This window comes from Parasteatoda tepidariorum, chromosome 11 (assembly GCF_982258835.1).
Source record: "Parasteatoda tepidariorum strain Cologne lab strain chromosome 11, Ptep-v5.0, whole genome shotgun sequence".
In the NCBI taxonomy this organism is placed as follows: Eukaryota; Metazoa; Arthropoda; class Arachnida; order Araneae; family Theridiidae; genus Parasteatoda; species Parasteatoda tepidariorum.
Genome location: NC_141765.1, coordinates 60,682,545 through 60,701,490, shown reverse-complemented (window position 1 = coordinate 60,701,490; position 18,946 = coordinate 60,682,545). Strand labels below are relative to the sequence as shown.

Below are 18,946 nucleotides of genomic sequence, written 5' to 3'. Positions count from 1 at the left end.
TTTTTACGAAAATGAATATTTGGACAGTAAAATGATTAATTTTGAAAATGTCCCGGAGGGTAAGGCTGTAGAGGCAATCCCCACAGGTCACCATCCTCTCTCCAGAAATGAAATATACGAGTGCCACGTAGATGTTATTTTAGTTTTTGCTAAGGTCAGTTAAGGAATCCATGTATTCGCTATTAATCGTTTTTAATTATTGCCAATGCTCCGTTTTTAGCCTTTTGCATTCAAATGTGTTGTCGGAAAAGGAAGTGCGAGAAATAATATAATGGATTTTAATAAAATCAAAACATATAGTAACCATGTAACGGTTTTCGAATTCTATGCTAATATGTTAGATAGATGTAGAGGGAAAGTCTAAAAATAAATTTTATCCTAAACTCAAATCAAGGTTATTGAATAAAAAGATAACCGATCATATTAATGATTTTTATTTATTGTGAAAAGGATTAAATAAATGATGGGAAATATGTTATGCATGATAGCATACTTATAGTTTAGCAATTTTAAAAATGACTTATATTACATATTACTAAAGACTTAAAATATCATCTGCGTATATCACCTTCAATAGTGCCCTGGTCTATGCTATCGCGTTTTAAGTTATATGCCAAGCTGTTCTTTTGTAACTATTTTCGATAGTAAATAAAGATATGAAGCTCACACGTCCGAGTATTATTGAGATCTTCACCTGTTTCCTGTCTTACGTATAATGCAGGCGCACTTTCACAGAAAAACCTCGACAACTATTCCTCATAAAAAGAACAACTGTAAATTAACATTCCGACTTTAAGGACATTTAATCGTTACTATAAAAAATAATATTGTTTTATTTTTTAATCAAATATTTGTGGACAATATGTTTACTTGTATTTGGGAAAAAATAAAATTATAAGTTTTATTTTTATTTATTTTTGAGTAAGAATGAATCTCAAAAATATGGAAATATTTTGGAAAAGCAACATTTTATGTCAAGAATACTTTTTTTCTTCACATTTTGAATCACAATATTAACTGTAATACCAATTCAAAATATCAAAAATACGTATAATCGTATAATATGCCATGATTTGTTTTGTAGAATCGTTGTTGGATTTTTTCGTGATTTCTACTGTTGTTTGGAATTTTTGAAAAATTTGTATTATTTTAAACTTATTATTATTTCTTCGCATTATAAGATTTTCAATGAATACAATTTTCAAACTACATTTTTAAAATTTTTTTTTTAAATAAGTTTAATTTCGGAAATTTTATGCTTCAAATTTGCCAATTTTCTTGTTTTAAAAAAAGTAATGAATAAAAAACAGTGAATAAATTTAAAGTAAGACTATAATAAATATTGAAATAATGTCTCATTAGCTTCAAACAATGTCTCATAGTAACTTTCCAACTTTGATAATCTGTAACTTACGTTAAATATACGCCAAATTTTAAAAGCTTAAAATATTTAATTTTATTAAAATCGATTATTTATATTGATGTTTAGTTGTTGAACGGCTTAAGTTTCGTAGTTCAAAAAAAAAAAAAAATTCTTTTTTTGAGATATTTTTTTAAAAATTTGAATATGAGTCTAATGAATATAAATAACAGCATACGTTGTATAACCTGCATTATAAAAATGAAACTTTTTTTTACAAGAAAAAGTTTCTGTTTTCCCAACGTATGTCCCATTAGTTGGAGTATCTACCCTTCATCCAATGAGAGGGTCTGTCTCACCCTAGCCCTGCTCCATTAGTTTCAGTTAGAGGGTCTCGTATTTGCCCTATGAATTTGAGCATCTAACATTACCATCGTTAGTTTGAGCATCTTATATTAACCCCAATAAGTGTCTAAAATTAGCTCCATTATTTTGAGTGGCTCACTTTAGCCTTGATAGACCCTTAACGTCAGTAAAAAATTGGTTTCTCTATCGTTGTCCGTTTATTTGGAAACGAAATACTACCTATCGAAATTCATGGGTCATATTAAAAAAATGTTCTGTTTTTTTGAGCAATATTGAGAATCTGTAATCTAAGCCTTCTGTGGCAAAAAATATAATTTTAATTAAGAAAAATTGTTTAATTGCTTACAAGAAGGGCAAAACTAATGAAAATAATGTATGGAAACAAGTGCAATGATGTGATTGATATTTTATTTGTATTTTAAACAATTTATTTGTTTGTATTATACAGCTATTTTTAGGGCAGTTAGAAAAAAAGCTTTTTAAAAGATTAAACATTCTTCACATTAAAATATTCATTAAGTTAAAAAAAAATTAAACATGCTGCGGTTCTTTTACAATGCATGAGGTTAGATTTTATTCAATTTATTAAGTAAGATAACAAAGTAAAGTTCATTTACTAAAGTAATTCATGATATGTGGTTTTAAAATCAAGAGAATAGGAATAGCAATGTAAATTGAAAAACGCACTAATTACAAATCGCGAGTTGATATTTTTAAATCACGTAAATTACGAATTAATATGCGGGATTCGTATAACTCATAAAATTACGTTTCACTACCTGCGATTTGGAAATCTAGATAATTCGATTAACGGTGTTTAGAACATAATAAACTAATAATAATGATTCATTTTATTTAAATGAATTTATTTTCTGATATTACGACGTGCAGTTGTAAAATTGCTATTCTTGAGTAAGCGTAATGATAAAATATAATAAAACTAAAAAAAGTTTTTTATTTAAATCTATCAGTTTTAAGTGCAGTCAATTTTACAATGCACATTCCTATCTTTGCGGAATATGACTTCAATCATAGTAACAATTACGAACGTACTACAGTAAAAACGCAAGTCTTAAAAACTGGCACCAAAAAAATTTAAACAAAAGAAAATGATTAAACAGCCTCTGTTTTTATAAGCAGCAAAATTAAAGAAAATAGTTAAACAGTTTGCTTAAATACTTACTTATTTTTATACAAAATATTCAATTAAGAAAAAGAAATTCGGTAAAATGTTTTAAAGAATAGTTTCTTAAATCTTTCATTGCATGAAAGTTAATCGATATAAACTATATAAATTAATTAAACATTTTACAAAAATAATGTGAAATGTTAAATATTCCTCCTATTGAGCGATTTACCTTTTAATTAACCTGCATTATTTTTATATAAAGCTTATTATTGACATGTCCACAGCAGCCCCACAACTATGTATCCACACTAGACATTCACTTGTTAATTAGAAGCTAATCACTAGTTTGTTTGTTTGTTAATTAAAAATGACAAATAATAAGTGAATATTAAAGTATGTAGTTTGAATTCTCATGAATGACATAATATGTCCTTATTATTGAAAACAACGAATAAAAATAGTCTTAAGTGACAATTAAAATGCAAATAAATAAATTTATTTTCCATTTAATAACTTGATACTTAACAATGAAGAGTGTTTTCATGCAACTGCATATGAAAGTATAAAACAGTTTTGCTAAACTGACAAAATTTACATGGAAATTTGAGTTTTAATAATAGAATTTTAAGTACCATGTCGACATTAGTTTACCTATATTCCATATTAGGTTGAGATATCAATAATTATGTTAGTCACAGTAGTTTGAGAAATTTGTGAGATATTTCCGTAATGTAGCAGATTCAAACTGACATTCTTCCATTTAAATGGCTGGCAAAATTTAGTCAATAATATAGAAATTTCACTTAAGCCAGTTCCGATTGAAAACTAAAGATAATAATGAAACATCCTCAGTTCTTATAAACAACAAAAGCGATGAAAACAGTTGATACCTATTTTTATGCCCCGTTTTCAATTAAACAAAAAGAAAATTGTTTCTTAGTAGAGAACAAAAATAATCACGGAAAAGATATGACGTTATTCTCACCAACTTGCCGCACCATTTCCGCTCACTGATAAAATCTACATTTATTATCTGCGGAGATAAGATAATAAAAGAAAACTTAAAAATGCAGAAAAAAGAAAATTGTGACAAAAAACAAAGACGCAAAGGGATGTTTATACTCGATTTCTTAGGCATAATTAGCGTCATACAACTAAGGCATGGTTTCTTTATCACTTCTTGATATCATATTTATTTTATTTTACTTTATTTTAGTACGTTGTTTCCCAACCAGTGGTTCGCGTACCCCTAGAGATTCGCGAGGTGTATAAAAACAATTCACGTAAATATTTTTTTATTGAAGTAAATTTAAATAGCTAACGTAAAAAAACAACAAAACAGTAAATTCACACACACTGATGTGGTATTAACACTTATACTAATTCAAAAATGTTAAAATGTAATTTTACTTTTCTAGATCTTGCATTTTATTAGTTCTCTTGTATAATTGATATTTATTGGCTGTAAAAACTGACATATTTAGCTGGCATTGTTTGTTGAGCATAAGAAAATAACTTAGTCATAGATGCAATTGTCATAACCAAAAATTTGAAGCGCTGTTATAAAAAGTTTTATCTTTGGATCCAAAATCTCCGGATAAGCGAGTAAGGAACACTCACAGATAAAAAATTCTAATTTTTGACAATTTCTAACAAGTTAAATGACAAAATTCTTATTTTATCGTTGAGCTGCACCTCATTTTTATTTATTTATTACGAAATTACGAGAAATTCGACCAAACTCGAACTCTAAAATGCTTGACAAAATAGTTTTGTACCATCTCAGTGTATTATATGTGTTCTCCAAATTATTTTTTTATCTAATTATTAAACTGCTTGCACCATACATCGGGATAGTACTGGGGTCAGTGTAACCAGCTATTAAGCAGGTTTGAACTCAAGGAATGGCTGAGATCTCCTTCATTTATTCACTATTTATATTATGTTTCATTTCCAAGTGAATTGTGGTAATCGATACTTAGTATTAAGCTTTATGCTTTTGAGAAAATTCGTATCCACCAACAGAAGAAAATAGTAATCTCTTCAATTCGACATATTGTTCACTTGGAGCATTTCCCAAGAAACGACTTCGTCAAAAACGAAGAAAAATTGGTGAATATTGAGTAATCTATTTTTTTTTCTTACAGTGAGTGTTTTAATTCCCTCAACAACTTTTCCTTAGAAAATTTAGACAGAAAGAGGAGTCTTCTTTCTCCTTGTTAACCAACGGGATATTGTGTGTCCAAAATCTCTTCACTCATAAAGCAACTAATTAATATTTTTGAAAATTTATGTTTCAAATTTTTCATTGGAATGCGTTTTATTGAACCTAGTTACCAAATTTTAAGTTTGTAAGTAGTTTTAAAACTTTAATTTATAAAAAGTTTTTCAACATATCAAATTTTTTAAAAAATTTAGCCTTTTTAGAAGTTTTAAGGCTAGATGCTTACAGCAATTTTTCAGTTTATTAGACAATATTTTATGCTAGTATACAAATGCTAAATGTAAAAAACTGTTTCCAATAGTAACTTCAAAAAATGGATTTAGATTTATGTATAGAAAAAAAAAAAATTGAAAAAAATTTACTGACTCTTTTTTTAATTAGAAGACTTCAAATATAGTTTCCTGTCAAACTTGTTCAATATTATAACTGGGCTTGGAAATAGTTTAATTTTTAATACTTTAATATATTTAGAGAGATTGAAAAAGTACAGATACTATTGAGGTATCGATATCCTATTCAGAGTGCGTAGCCATATCTTTCAGCAAAAAATAAGCACCTTTTAAGTACTTTTTAAGGACTCAAAAATATTTTTAAGCACTATATACATTGGCAAAATTCAAAATAATTTTCAAAGACTTTACATGATCATGATAAAATAACTTTTTCTTGATTACATTAGCCATTATAAAATGATCAAAAGATTTTCCGGTTTTATATCAGAAGGTGGAAAATGAAGCTTGAAATTGAGAATATCTTGCAAAATGCAGCAGAGTTGCACATGAAAGTGCAATAATCTCACCAAACCCAGCTCAGTAGGTGGACATGCGGACTCGCAAGTATTTCATCAAACACGTAAAATGATTGGCACTTTTATAAGCTATGGACCGACGGTACGCCGAAATGGATTGTGAAAATGTTGAATAGAATAATGTAAAAAGCACGCTTTTGCATAATACGTGGCGAAAATCAACACGCTAAAGAAAAAAAATCTCATTTTCGAAAAGGAAAATTAAGCACTTTTTAAAAACACCCATTAAAAAAAAGCACCGTTAAGGGCTTTTAAAAAACAAAAATCAAAAATAAGCACCTTTAAGCTTTTTTTAAAAACGCTACGCACCATGCTATTTAATAACATCAATTGATATAAATCGGTTCAATAGGAATTGGAAAAAACTACTTTTTTTATATATTAATTAATAGAATAAATTCATTCCTATAAGTTACCCTAATAATATCATCTGCATTAATTACTTCATTTTCAGCAATTCATGCACAGTAAAAAAAGAGGTTCTCAAAATTGAGTAAAAATGTGTTCACATAGATTAGAAACAAAATTATAGTCAAATTGGAAAACTCCATCTGTGTATCAATAAAAAATTTAAGCAGCATATACTCATTTTTGAGCAAAATACTTAGTCTCAAAAGTGATGTAGAGGGAGGTATATGTAAGAGCGATGTTCGTCGGTCGCCGGCAGGATTCGAACCAAGGACTTCCGGGTCCGTAGCAGAAAGCTCTAACCACCATAGTTACACAGTACACCTCCATCCAGGGAGAGTTAGGAGGAAACTTTACATAATAACCAACACAATGACGCATCATAACATGCTATTTTACAATTTCAATAGCACAAAGGGTAGAAATTTGGAAAATATAGTCCTAGTAGCTTAGCCAGGAGATAGATAATTTTAATTTCACTTTTTGCTTATTTCTGTGTATGTTAATTTTCAAGTGAATGGAATGTATGTCGGAATGTATCATTGTGTACGCAGCTATATAAAGCTTCATAACTCTACCTAGACCGGGATGTACAACTATGGTGGTTAGAGTATCCTACTACGAACTCGCTGGTGCTTGGTTCACATCCTGCCGGCAGCCAGAGAACATCGCTCTCACAGGTGTCTCCCTTATACTTTTTTGTACTAATACTTGAAAAGTATTTATTTTTGTGAAATACTTGTATTTGATACTAATAATTAAGGAATATCTTTATAATTCTCGATGATTTAACGTTTAGCCTCTAGATTTAATCTGAGGGATTTTAAGTTAGTTTGATATGCTTCGATTATAGATATTGAATATTTGAATTGAAAATCAATTCGTGGAAATTTCAATTTCTATAGTAAAACATGAATAATATGCTTATTAACGTTTCAATATTTCTTGATAACTATTAAATTTTTTCAATATATATATATATGTAACTATTATTATTTTATTTTTACTTGCGTTAATATTTTAATAGAAATGAATTATTGTTGAAAAATGAATTATGCTTGAATTATTGCAAATTATATATCTAAAAATAGTAACACAGACATATTTTCAGAAAAAGACAAATTTCACTTATTGTTAGCCTTATATGTTATCTGATATTTCCGGTTTCTGATATTACTTCGCTCATATTATATTGGTTAAACAGGAAGAAGTCTCGACTAGGATATTTCTGTTAGTTAAGAATAGAAAAACAGACCGATGATTTTGTGTTTCTGTTATTTAATATCTGGTATATCTAATTGTTTTAGAGCCCTAAGAAATCTATTGAAATAAATTAAAATTACGTGACATAAATTTTAATATTCCATTGTTAACCTTGCTCTCCTTAAATGCCGATTTATTTTAACTAATTAAGCTTCAGATTAAGGTAAAGACGTGTATTCGTACTTAAGTGGTCTCAGAATTAAAAAAAATGACAAAATCGTCGATAGTATTTTTATTGCTTATGTTCTAATTTTAATTCCACACACACTGAAACAATAGTTTCAGCTTTCAATTTACATTATTTAAAAAGTTATGAGTGATTTAATACAAGAAAGATCTTTTCAGAAAAAATTAAATCTTAACAGCGGTTTTAATATGGATGTGTCAATTTAGTGTCAAACAAAAAAATAAAGGATAAATTTTTGTGTTTTGACTTTTAATTAGTTTTTTTTTATTTATATATTTTTTTTTATATAGAAAATATAGTTTTGAAACAGAGTTTTTATAGCAGTGAGCATTGTAATCACTAACCCAAAAAATCTAGAAGAATATGTAAAAACCAAAAAGAAAAAAAAATCTGAGAAAATCTTTAAAATTAAAAAAAAAAAATAATAAATTGAAAAATATTACAAGTTTTTAAAAATAAATTAATGTCACTCAAAAATAACTTATTTTACTTTTATTTTAAAAATATTGTCTGGTGATTACTGTGAACTTCTGATACACTCTTCTACCCATATTGAAAGATATGCTTATTGACATAGTATCCAAATAAAGTATCGATACCACTGAAAATAGTGATACAAAGTATCGATGTATCTTTATACTTCATAGTATTATACTAAACTTCGATTTATTTTCGATTGGTAATAATATGCTAATATCGATATTAACTTGTGTTTTTAAATCCTATTGGTCAGTTTTGTATCCAAGTATCAAAGTAACTGGGGTTGACTTAAATAATGTTTCAAACAAAGTATTTTTAAAGGAAGTTGAAGGTATAAAACAAGTACGTAATAATAACATGAAATTATGTTGCAAATTTATTTAAAACCCTTGTTGTCGTATGTCTTACTCGAAACTATCAAAGCTTTTTTGCCTTTCATTCGCATGTCATCTTTCATCCATCAGCGCAAAAATTATGTTGACCTTATAGCAGTGAACAATATGTTTCACTTTACCCAATAAACTTCATAAAATTCAAAACAAATATATTGCAAATTGCGTTCAGTGTAAGCTTATCGCTGTAAGTTGTAGCGCTTTTTCTTTTCAAATAAATAAATAAAAATTAAACTTTTTTTTCTCTTTTCAGCTTATTATGGTAGTCCAACAAAAATATGGTAACTGTGCATTAACTATGACCCTAAAGTGTTAATTTAGAAGTGGGATAAATGAATGCTAGATAAAATAATTAATTTATAATAGCTGTGATGTTTACATGAAGAAAAACAATCCTCGTAAAATTATCGTACTATATGTTAATGTTATTTTTGGTAATAAAAAAGAATGAAAAAACATAATTCGGGTTAATAAAACCAAAAAAATACCGTATTTAAACCACTCATTTCGTAATTTTTTCATTCATATGGTAATGGTTTTTTCGATTTTCACCACATTTATCAGATTTTATTATGTATTATAAAACCACATTTTATTCAAAATCATTACCAAGCGCTTTGGCAAAAATTACCGAGCTTTTCAGTGTTCCCATAGAGCCAAAAACACTGTAAATTTCACCATATTCTGATTGTCTTGACCATTTTCTTCCTCTGAGTAATTAGTTTCTAAACATTGTTAATTGAAATAAGAAAATTATGAAATAAAAAGCAAAACTGATGGAGAAAATTACTAGAGTGTCGTAAATTTTGTTTATCACAAGTTCGCCACGATTAATAGTTTAATTTTCGGCTATTAATATCTTCTTTTTAATAAATTGAACTTCTAAAAACGTGTTTTACTTAATCTAATAACGTAAAGTCCTTGGGAAGGGCAATGAATTGTAATAAATAAATAAAAAATTGGAATTACCTTAGCTGTATTATTCGTGTTGGTAAATGTCTTCCAGTTTTGTACATCATTTCGCAGTGCTGATTCATACCAAGGTATTGATTATTTATTTTACCTCGTAAGAATGCGCATTCAGCTTGTAAATAATGCATGTAAAAGTAATACTGCTTATTGAAAAATATTTATTTTATTAGTATTCAGAAGATTATTATTTTTTCTATACTACTGAACGAAAGCATGTATATACCAATCCAAACAACTTAAAAGATGAATCGATAGTATCGAAAGGAAGTATCAATGCTTCTTTTTTAGTTCCATTAGGTATGCTGTTAAATGTTTTAAAAAATGTTGCGTTTACATTGAAGCACCAAGTAAAACATCATCAATAATGCAATTAAAAATCGGAGCACCTTTCTGAAACTTTATTAAAATTGAACGCATTATTTTGTATGCAATACAGCTTATTGAAAAATATTTATTTTATTAGTATTCAGAAGATTATTACTTTTTCTATACTACTGAACGAAAGTATGTAATACAGCTTATTGAAAAATATTTGTTTTATTAGCATTCAGTGTTTATGTTGTAATGCTTGCTTATGCTGCTTAAGGTACAAAATATTTTAAAAATAATCAAATTTCCGAAAAAATATTTTTGTCCAGAATTAAAATTTATGTTTGATATTTAATATTGACATTTTTATCGATAAAATAGTTTTTAAAGAAGATTAACAATCTGATTGGCAATTTTGCATTAATTTGTATAAGAAGATTAGAATTTTATTATGATAATGTATTTTTTTCTTTTATCTTGCTCCTTGCGTCACATTTTTTAATCAATTTTACCAAACTTTTATATAAGCTTTATATAATAATTTAAAAGGATTGTTTCATTGAAATACTCATTATAAAACTTTTGTCGTGGTCAAAATGCATAACTTAAAAAAAAAAAAAACTTAAAAAGCGATGTTTTCTTAATTTTTCTTAAATCACTGTTTATCTTAAACAGAAGCTGTTCCCTGTGACAATTTATGTTCCTATAATGCCTCCGATGACAACGTTTGAAGATTTTTGATTTACGATGAAGGTGATAATATTTAAGAACTCGATGATAATTCTAGCTGTAACACATTTGTATGCCATTTTGTTGAGCTCATCAATAAAAATTCCTTTAAATTATCTCACATTTCAAAATTATGTCAAACTATTAATAAAACTTTGAGATATTTCAAATTAGTTTTAGAAAAAAAAATCGAAAATTTCCTCTCTTCAACTAGAAGACATCAGCTGGAACTTTTTTTTTCTTTACAAAAGACTAGAGTGCGTAAAACGGCGTTTTATTTCAATTCTCAAAACTTGATCTATTAAAGGTTCAACTATCCATACCCAAGGTGTTGCGTATCCACAGCTTTTAATATATATTTTTAGATTCCTTAAAAAAAGGAATTTAGAAAAATACAGAGTTTTTTCATTTAGAGGTTGGTGTTTATAATAATCACATTTAAACAGCTCTCAGTTTCCATAGGCAATCAAACATGTTTTAATATTATTTATCCCATTTTTCATGCAAGTGAATTGTCAGATTTTGACAGGGTCATTGTTTGTTTCCCATGTAAATATATTGATTTGCGCTTAAATTTGTGTAACCGATTTCCTACAAATGTCGTACATTGCCATTTAAAATTATATAGTTTGAAGTGGGGTAAAAATTTACATATACACCTAACAATAAAAGAGTTTTTCTTTCATTTATAAAATAGATAATAAAAAATAATAAATCACACTAAAATATTTTTCATACGTATTTTTTTAAGTCATTCACGTTTTATTAATTAATTTTTTGCATAGACTAACTTGAGTTAAATCCTATTTTGACAAATTTAACAAGTTAGTTGAAAGGAATGTCAAATTACACTTTTGTAGAAATATATTTAAAGTATAATTCCCAATAAAATTGGTTAGATAGAGTAACTAAATATTCAGATTTATAAAAATTTTAAATAAAATTATTATAATACTATCTCTTTGTGTTATTTTTATCACTTTCGAAGAATAAATAATAATAGACAACATTAGAGAGAATAATAGATAACATCACTGCAAAATAAATAATAATAGATAACACCAGAGAGTATCTTTTAGAATATTTTCATAAAAAAGGGACTTAACACAATCATCAGAAGAATCGGTTTAATGTTAACCAACAATATCGTAAAAATTTGTTGATCCACATTGAACCTTTGCGTTCACGTTATATCGCGTAATCAAAATATCGCGTAATCTAACTTAATTTACACGATATTATAGTTCAACTTATCACCAAACTAAAATTGTAGCTAATTTGAACCATATTCTGGTTCAATGCGCACGGACATTTTTAACAGTGTAGGATAAATGGTTGCTTAGGTTCCGGCTCTTGGTAACATACCTGACAATTTTAAATTATTATTATGTGTTAATTATTTAATTCTTTTCTCTTTGTGAAGTTTATAAATCATGTTTACAAATTTTAATTTGTGTTTTTTTTTTGTAATGGTTTGTGTTTTTCTGACCTTTATTTCACCTCCATGATATTAAAGGTCCTTAAGATTATACACAATTTTAGCATAACACATCGGCTGATAAGTTTCCGGTCTGACATACAGATGGGGCCCTAAATGCAGAATTAGTATTTTGTTTAGCAAGTCCTAACCTTCAAATAAAAGGTGTCAAAGGTGTTTTTTCAAAAATTAATTCAAAACTTAAGAATGCAAATTTTGAAGTTTTAAAAAAAATTATTAAATTCAAAAAAGATAAAACTGCTAATTAAATGTGCAAAGCATGATTTATTTAATAACAAAATACTTAATATGTCAATCAAAACCAGACAATTTTCAGATCATTTGTAATTGCGGTTTTAAAAAAGACGTTAGGAAGTATAAGAAGATGAAAACTCACCAATACAATTATAGTTTATACTGGTTACTCAGTACTCAGTTTTAACTATGATAACTGATAACTGACTGGCAAAAGAAACGAAAATTAAAAAAAAAATTTTTTTTTCGTAAATGACACCTGTTTTATATGAAATTATTTAATTTGAACATCCTCCTGAAATTTAAAATATAATTAGTATAAGCCAATAAATTGATTACGAAAGTTTATTTGATATTTAAAGAAGTAAAGGTATGTAGCAAAATACTTAATTTGATTTGCAAAAGAATTAATTTGGTGTAAAAAAATATATACACTTTTTGTTCCTTAACAAATTTTGCGGAAAGGTAAATTTAATGCTAACAAGTTTAATGTTAGCATTTTAGTCAGATTAAAAATCATTAAAATTATTCTAATTTTAAGACAATTTAGATCCTTTGAAAGAAACTAAAATTAGGTTTAATACCCCAACACTGTAAAAAAGTTTGGTTTAAAGGTGCCACCATTTTTGGTGTTCAGGTAAACTAACTACATTTTTTTAAGGTAGAGAATTGTATAGAGAAACTGCACAAAAATGACAAAATTGTATGAAAGAATTAGGGCGATATATTCTTAAAAATGTGCTTGTTTTTAAAACGAAATGTTTTCGCAATGGAGAAATTAAATTGATTCTAGCGTGTAAATGGGATAGTCTGTAAACAAACAAACAAACAAAAAATGAATAAATAAAACTATAACATTGAAGGAGTAAATGAAAAATGCAACTACATACATTGCAAAAAAACTTTAGTTTACCTCTACACCAAAAATGTTGGCAAGTCTATACCAAAATTTTTTGCAGTGAAGGAAAAAATTTCGTAAAAGAAATTAAATTTAATTAAATTAAATTATCATGCAATTGAACATTAATTTTTTTAAAATCGAGAGTCAAAGAAGCAATTCTCGCAACAATGAGAAGATAAAAATAATTTTAAAAACTATTGGCAATTTAAATAAAATTTAAAGTGCATTTAACATAAAATGTTAAACAAAAATCATACGTCTATCAAATTGATGTGTTTCCAATTTGATTTAAGCATCATGCAATTAAGATTTTAAAATTTACTGATTATAATTAATGTGAAAAAAGAACAGAAAATCAAAACGCTTAATTTCAAGCAAAAACACTTGATCTGTTCTAAAGTAGTGATTTTTAATTACTAAATCTAAAAGAATTTTAGCTAAAAAAAGTTTAAAAGAAAGAATACGAAATCAAAATTCTTTATTTTAATCAAAAACCTTTTAACTGTCCTAAAGTTATGAATTTTAGTTTTAAAACCTAAAATATTTTTAGTTCACTTACAGATGCTGCATAAAGTGAAAAATTGCGCTGAATCTCCATGTTTATATTATGGATGACTGAGTCACGCAGAGGGATAGTAGGGGATGTCTGACCGTAGTCCACTTCACCGTGAGGCCTCATGTTATTATTTTATCCACCAGTTACAGGGTTAAACCGCACAGCTCAAATACTTTTCCTCTTTTACCATGGACACTGGTCAAGAAAAATCAAAGCAGCTTAATTTAGCTCTTGTCTATCAGCACCCAATCCACGATTAGTTTGTGTAAGAGGAACAACCCTGTTCCGCCTTTAGCACTTTTAGCCCAACCCTATTTAATGTAAACGCGTGTCAAAACAGTTGCTAAGAGCTTATTTCGTTTTAGAACAGGTGGAACTAAGAAGGTGTGATTAAAAGAATGTAATAGTATTAAATAAATAAGGAAGGAAAGTTTCAACAGTTAAAAATAAAAAAGGAATTTTCACTAAGTTTTGAATTGAAGCAAAATTTAACTTAAAGGCCCCATTGACAAATGAACTGAAATTTCGAATACTGATAGATTTTAAAGCTGCAATAAATATAATATTATGATATTTAAAAATATCAAAATAATAATATATAATGATATTTAAAAAAATTTTGAAGATGCTTTAAAAAAAAGAAGAAGAAAAAAGAAACCAGCCTGAATAATTTTAGTTCACACAATAATTATAAGAAAAAAATTAAGGTATATTGTATTTGTGTAAGGTATATTATGAAATAAAAATGTTATGTAATTGCGAGCAATTTCTTTAATGATCTTAAATAAATCTAGAGATATGATGATAGAACTTAATAATTAATAGTAATAAGGTCAAACAACTTATTTTAGGTCAAACTTATGAACCATTTAGTCTGTCACTTAAATCATGACTATCCGATTATCAGAACAAAACAAAAGAAAGAAAAAAATCTGGCTTAATAACTTTTTTTGGATGAGGCTCACTGGACACGACTGATGTTCATCAAACTGAAAACCTAGCAAAATCTTTATATTTTAATTTTTATTTTTTAACAAAATAATCAATACATAGCACAACTGCAATATAAAAACTTAAAATGGTTGATAAACAGGGAACATTAACATATGTTTTCATTGATACAGTAAAGTTTGCTAACGGTAAAATCAAATACAGTCAAACCCCGCTATAGTGAACCTTCAAGGGACCGAAATTTTGGTTCACTATAACCGGGAGTTCACTATATTCGTTCGGCAGGCAATTTAACTAATGGTTCCCAAACTCCTCCCTTTTATTGCACATTATTTAAATAAATGACTGAGAAATATTTATGAATTATTTTTCATTACTCTTCGTCTTGCTTACAAAAAAAAAAAAAAAAATTTAGTAATCTTTAGCTGATGAGCAATCCTGACAGAAAATTTATATTGATCCCACTGACACCTTACAGGTGCACTATCTGTTTGGTTTGTTTAGGGATGGGAAAGTGAGATAAAAGAAGCTTATCGCTAAATTCCCCTCTATAGATGGTTTTAAAAATCGGTATATGTATTTATTTTAAAGTGAAAATTTCAAAATTATTAAAAAAAATGAAGAAAAAAATCAGTTGAAGACAGAAAAAAGTTCATTATATCCAACTTCCTCACTTTTTTGGTTCACTAAATCCTCAAAAAATAACATTATACGTGTATAACAAGGCACGGGACCTAACAGTTCGTTCACTATATCCGGGAGTTCACCATAAACCGTGCTCACTATAGCGGGGTTTGACTGTATATCGTCGAATTCATGGAGCCAAAATATCGCCAAATAGATTATTGCGCTATATCGAATAACTAGGCAGTGCAGTAAAATTAAATTTATTTTTTAATAAACACATTTCGCTCGAACAATACAGTGCATAAGCAAAAACGTTGTCTTTCGAATTTTTATCTGTTAAATGAAATATTGATTACTCAAAGATAAGTTTTAAATAGTAAAAGATTATAAGAATTTAAAATAAAATTTTGCTACAAGTGCCATACCCTTTAATGGATGTGCTGATGTAATATTTGTTCTTATTTTATAAGTATTTTCCCAGTGATAATATTCAAGCTAATCTATGAAATATTGAGCATGATCTACGAAGGTTACTAATTTGAAAATATATTTTAACTGAGAAATTAATTAATAAAAATATATTTTAATTAAGAAAAAATATGCATACTATTTTAATTAACAACACGTGGATGGGTGTAACCTTTGAACTGTTATGTTTTAAACGTTAATATTTGCCGTGTAGTCAATAACACGTGTAGTCAATTTTAAAATTTATCTTCCTATAAAAATGAATTTGTAAAGAAATTTGCTTAGTATATCAGTCGAAATTTCAATGATAGCTCAATCGTAAATTCTTAATGGAGGCAAGAAATTTGAGGAATTTATCATAAGACATAAAAATAGCGAGTTGCATAATTTCAAAGAATACAGTCTATGAACAGTCAACGCAAAAAGTTTTCTTATTAACTGTAGTGCTTTAACTTTATAGATGTAAATTAATTTACTTTCACAAAAAATTTTACAAAGTTTCATACTTCTGTTGGAATTTGCGCTTGATATTAATTATCTTAATAAATAAGCATGATAAAAGCGTTTAAAGTAATGAAATTGAAAACAACTAACGAATAAATGTTCTCTCGAAATTGTAAAGACATCTTTCTAAAATGGAAAATGTACGAATGGAAGCTCATCATCTACTTTTAGGGGAAAAAATGAAAAGACTTCAAGTTATTACTGAAAGAAAAAAATCCTGCAACGAAGACGAAATTGAAATTAAAATTCGAGATTAAATAATGAAATTTTCACGAAAAGAACAAAAAAGGGTGAAAAGCGTTACGTCATTTTAAGGCGTTAATGTCTAACATAATTCCTCAATGACTTTCGCATCTAGAATACAATTACCTGTGGCATCAGCTGGCGAGAAATAGAAAAAAAAATTATAACTGAACTTCTCTTGGGGGGCCAATCGGAAACGTCAGACGATGCGCAAGTTCTCAATTACACTGAGAACCCAGTAACACGGGGCCGGGAATCATTTTAAGTAGGTTAGGGCCCAGCAAAATTCTGAAAAGAAACGGGCCTTTTCCCCCTCCAGAAAAAGGAGACAAAAAGAGAACTCTTTTATCCGAATCTCACTTAAATGGAACTTGAACTTTCCAGGTAGGAGGACCCCCCTTCGTGATTTATATTCTGGCCGCTAATGACGTCGAATCCCGCGTCGTTCGGCCTCCCATTAAAAGGCAATTTTCCACTTCCGCGCGACCGCGAAAATGCATGGAAAGACCTCAATAGGATAAAGTAAGAGCTCACAATGCGCTATCCGTCAGTAATTGCGCCTGCATCTTTTTTTCTCCTCATACCCAGCTTACAGCTCTTTTCTTCAAATGAATCCCATCGACTTCATCACCTTTCGCTTCTCACTTCTTCACCAATTGTTTTACTCTCGAATCGCGACATTTCCCAGTTTTGCATGTAAAGTGGCTCGAAGAAGAGGTGAAAACGAAATTAAAATTGTTCTTTTTCTCATTTCCCCTATTTAAACGCAAGTCGACTTTGAGGTAAAGAGGATTTTTATTAGGGATCGTTTCAAAGGAAAAGAAATGGCTGAAATAGTGTGACGATTAGTAATTTCGTTAAGCAATATTTGAAAGAAGGTGTAACCTTTGGTGATTCAGTCCTAAACCACTAAGACATTTGATACAAATCAATGTTAGGGAACTGACGATTCGTACCAAAAATTTAACGAAAGTAAAAATGGCTTAGACTTAACATGCAGCGAGGGTTTTTTAATCCACTGAAGTGGATTTTTTCGTATGATTGTGATAACATGGATTTCTGAAATTAATTTTAACCAGTATTGGCGAATGTTATTGATGGTATTTCTTTATTGTGCCTCTGAAATATGAAAATGAAATTAAAATTATTTTCTATATTTAAAGCCATGATGACTTTTGAATGGCAGAGGGGATTTATAATGGATGGTTTTAAAACAGAAGAAAAAAGAAGTGGCTAAAATATTGAAGATTAATAATTCTGCTAAGCATTGTTTGAAAGGCCTTACCTTTAGTCGACTTTGAAGTAAAGAGTGTTTTTTTATCAATGCTCGTTTTGAAGAAAAAGTTATGGCTGCTAAAATAGTGCGCAAGCAATGTTTGAGAGAAGGTGTAACTAAGCAATGTTTGAGAGAAGGTGTAACTAAGCAATGTTTGAGAGAAGGTGTAACTAAGAAATGTTTGAGAGAAGGTATAACTAAGCATGTTTGAGAGAAGGTGTAACTTAGAAATGTTAGAGAGAAAGTGTAACTACTAAGCAATGTTTGAGAGAAGGTGTAACTAAGAAATGTTTGAGAGAAGGTATAGCTAAGCAATGTTTGAGAGAAGGTGTAACTAAGAAATGTTTGAGCGAAGGTATAGCTAAGCAATGTTTGAGAGAAGGTGTAACTAAGAAATGTTTGAGAGAAGGTGTAACTAAGAAATGTTTGAGAGAAGGTGTAACTGAGCAATGTTTGAGAGAAGGTGTAACATTTGATGATTTTGTATGAAATCACTTGAATAGTCTAGTAATTGATACGAATCGAAATGAAATTAATACGGAACTAACGATTCGTGCTAAAATTTAAGAGTAAAAAGACTTAGATTTACAAATAGCAGGGTTTCTCAATTCGTTAAAAATATTTCTTAAAAAAGTAATTTCTTTTTAGTTAAACATGATAGTGATAACATCGAATTCTGATATTTTAATCAGTGTTGCATGGTGAAATTTATAATTATTTTCCTTTATTGTGACACTGAGATATGAAAATGAAATTAAAATTGTTTTATTCCTCAATTTCTTTATTTACTGCTCTGTTGAATTTAAGGGGAAGAAAAGACTTGCGATAAATTGTTTTAAAATAGAAAGAAAGTAATGACTAAAATGGTGTGAAATTTAACAAAAGTAAAAGGACTTGTTTTTAACATGTAGTGGGTTTAAAATCACTTGGGTATCCACTGTTATCACCTCGCACAAAAACTGCAATAACTTGGTAAATAAAAGGAGTGCAAACAAAAGTAAAGTATTTTTAGAAAGCCAAGATTATAGGGATTAGATATATATTAGATTTTGTCAAAAATC

General features: G+C 28.2%; 1 protein-coding gene across 8 annotated transcripts in view; it reads right to left on the bottom strand.

The window, feature by feature from the left end:
* The window catches only part of LOC107446663 (forkhead box protein P1), a 238,312-nt gene that overhangs the window by 56,636 nt on the left and 162,730 nt on the right, over nt 1-18,946 (bottom strand). The window contains exon 1 of one of the 8 annotated variants that reach the window (XM_087155465.1): nt 13,820-14,068. The exons of 6 other annotated variants lie outside the window; for them this stretch is intronic. In XM_087155465.1, coding sequence (XP_087011591.1) covers nt 13,820-13,939 — 120 coding nt within the window. In that variant the 5' untranslated portion in view covers nt 13,940-14,068. Of the gene's footprint in view, nt 1-13,819; nt 14,069-18,946 lie in introns of those variants that run through there. One more of the 8 variants, XM_087155466.1, reaches the window with a different exon arrangement.